The sequence below is a fragment of the Dama dama genome, chromosome 20 (assembly GCF_033118175.1).
Source record: "Dama dama isolate Ldn47 chromosome 20, ASM3311817v1, whole genome shotgun sequence".
Classification (NCBI taxonomy): Eukaryota; Metazoa; Chordata; class Mammalia; order Artiodactyla; family Cervidae; genus Dama; species Dama dama.
This window is the reverse complement of record NC_083700.1, coordinates 6,936,505-6,939,499: the sequence shown is the minus strand read 5'-3', so window position 1 is coordinate 6,939,499 and position 2,995 is coordinate 6,936,505. Positions and strand designations below refer to the sequence as shown.

Sequence of the window (2,995 nt, the reverse complement as noted above, 5' to 3'; positions counted from 1 at the left end):
CAGCTAACAATGACCAACCTGATAGTAATGAGCGTCCTTTAAAGTGCATCCTTAATTGTTTGGTCAAAACAAACAAACAAACAAACAAAACCTTGAAATACCGTTGTCGCTAAAAGAAATCAAGATTTCTTACAGGAATAGCTAATTCCAAATCCAAGATAGAAATGTATAAGATGAGCTGGGAGTACCTTTTAACAGCAGATACCAAGGATGCTATCAGACAGAGATCACTAGAGTATATCAAAAGAACTCAGAAGCTAACTTGGAAAGGCTCTCACTGGCTAAAGATTGGACAATTTGAACTTAAATAAGAATAATTGCAATGTATTAAAATTGATGAAGCATATTTAATATATTAGTTCAATATGAATGTACCATGTTCAAATAAAATCATAAGGATCATGAACCTTGAAAACCAGAAGACAAAAAATAGAACTAGGGGAAAAAGAGGGAAACAAATTGAGGCAGTAGCATTGACCCATGGAGAAGGAAATGGCAACCCACTCCAGTGTTCTTGTCTGGAGAATCCCAGGGACGGGGGAGCCTGGTGGGCTGGTGTCTATGGGGTTGCACAGAGTCGGACATGACTGAAGCGACTTAGCAGCAGCAGCAGCACTGACCCATATACATCACCATGTGTGCAATAGATAGCTAGCAGGAAGCTGCTGTATAGCGCAGGGAGCTCAGCTTGACACTGTGAGGACCTTATTGTTGTCCAGTCACTCAGTTGTGTAACTCTATGTGGCCCCATGGACTGCAGCACGCCAGACATCCCTGTCCTTCACCATCTCCTGCAGCTTGCTCAAACTCATGTCCACTGAGTTGGTGATGCTATCCAACCATCTCATCTTCTGTCATCCTCTTCTCCTCCTGCCTTCAATCTTTCCCAGCACTAGGGTCTTTTCTAATGAATCAGCTCTACACATCAGGTGGCCAAAGTACTGGAGTTTCCGTTTTAGCATCAGTCCTTCCAATGAATATTCAATGAATATTGAGAAGACTCTCAAGAGTCTTCTCCAACATCACAGTTCAAAATAATCAATTTTTATTTATGGTCCAACTCTCACATCTGTTTATGACTACTATAAAAACCATAGCTTTGACTAGAAAAACCTTTGACAGCAAAGCAGATTTCTCTGCTTTTTAATACGCTGTCTAGATTTGTCATGGCTTTTCTTTCAAGGAGCAACTGTCTTTTAATTTCATGGCTGCAGTCACCATCTGCAGTGATTTTGGGGCTCCCCAAAATAAAGTCTGTCACTGTTTCCATTATTTCCTCATCTATTTGCAATGAAGTGATGGGACCGGATGCCATGATTTTAGTTTTTTGAATGTTGAGTTTTAAGACAACTTTTTCACTTTCCTCTTTCACCTTCATCAAAAGGCTCTTTGCTTTCTGCTATAAGGGTGGTGTCTTCTGCATATCTGAGATTATTGATGTTTCTCCTGGCAATCTTGATTCCAGCTTGTGTTTCATCCAGCCCACCATTTTCCATGATGTACTCTGCATAGAATAAGCAGGGTTACAATATAAAGCCTTGACATACCTCTTTCCCAATTTCGAACAAGTCTGTTCCAGGTCCTGTTCTAACCATTGCTTCTTGACCTGCATACAGGTTTCTCAGGAGGCAGATAAAGTGGTCTGGTATTCCCATCTCTTTATGAATTTTCCACAGTTTGTTGTGATCCACATGGTCAAAGGCTTTGACATAGTCAATGAGGTAGAAGTAGGTATTTTTTTGGAATTCTATTGCCTTTTCAATGATCCAGTAGATGTTGGCAATTTGATCTCTGGTCCCTGTGCTTTTTCTAAATCCAGCTTGAACATCTGGAAGTTCTTGATTCACATACTGTTGAAGCCTAGCTTGGAGAATTTTGAGCATTACTTTGCTCCTTTGCTCATGAAAAGAGTGTAATTGTGCAGTAGTTTGAACTGTAATGACCTGGCAGGGGCAAGAGGGTGCTGGGGGGTGAGATGGAAACTCAAGATAGAGGGAGTATATGTATATACACATGTTTGGTTCATGATATTGTACAGCAGAAAATAACACAACATTGTAAAGCAATTATATTCCAATAAAAAATAACATTTATCCTTTGCAGCCAATTAAGCCGACTGTGCTCTTTTCCCCATGGGGGCCCAGTGTGCAATGGCTGCAAACAGCAGCCTCCTTGGTAGTGTATGCAACCTGTTGCCTGTACAGGTAGCCCTAAGGGACCTTGGAGACAACTCTTCCTAGTGGGCATTCATGATGGCCTGCTGTTTCTCAATCTAGACTCCAGACAGGTATGCGTGGTGCCTTTGGAAAGCCCCAGGGCACAGTGGCCAGGGTCCACATTGGCCAGGTCATAATGTCCATCCGCACCAAGCTGCAGAACAAGGAGCATGTGATTGAAGCCCTCCGCCGGGCAAAGTTCAAGTTCCCTGGCCGTCAGAAGATCCACATCTCCAAGAAGTGGGGATTTACCAAGTTCAATGCGGATGAATTTGAGAACATGGTGGCAGAAAAGCGACTCATCCCGGAAGGCTGTGGGGTCAAATACATCCCTAATCGTGGTCCCCTGGACAAATGGCGGGCCCTGCACTCATGAGCATCAGCTCTGTTCCCTCCTTAATCACGCTCACCAATAAATGCTATTTCCTGTCAAAAAAAAAAAAAAAATAATAATAACATTTATCTGCCTTTTATGCATGAACAGTATCACTGAGTAAGCAAAGAGTAAAAGGGAAGATATCTCTTCACAAAGGTATTTCAATGAAGACATCAAAAAGAAATGATAGAGCTAGTTCTGACTGCTGTGGCTAGAACTTCCAACATAATGTTTAATATAAGCGATGTGAGGTGACACCCTTGTCTTGTTTGTGATTTTAGAAAGATTTTCCCTATGAATATGATGTTAACTGCAGGTTTATCATAAGTAGTCTTTATTATGTTGAGATATGCACCATCTATACAAATCTGATGAGAATTTTTATCATAAAACGGTGTTGAAT

At 41.3% G+C, this 2,995-nt stretch overlaps 1 protein-coding gene and 1 non-coding gene across 2 annotated transcripts; both read left to right on the top strand.

The window, feature by feature from the left end:
* The first annotated feature begins 2,097 nt into the window (after positions 1 to 2,097).
* LOC133041825 (small nucleolar RNA SNORA70) lies at positions 2,098 to 2,232 on the top strand. The gene has a single exon (XR_009689387.1). It is a non-coding gene; the product is annotated as a small nucleolar RNA SNORA70 (small nucleolar RNA).
* A 31-nt stretch (positions 2,233 to 2,263) lies between these two features.
* LOC133040048 (large ribosomal subunit protein uL16-like) lies at positions 2,264 to 2,657 on the top strand. Its single transcript, XM_061119793.1, has one exon. The coding sequence runs from the start codon at positions 2,290 to 2,292 to the stop codon at positions 2,590 to 2,592; it is 303 nt and encodes a 100-aa protein (XP_060975776.1). The 5' UTR covers positions 2,264 to 2,289; the 3' UTR covers positions 2,593 to 2,657.
* The last annotated feature ends 338 nt before the right edge of the window (positions 2,658 to 2,995 follow it).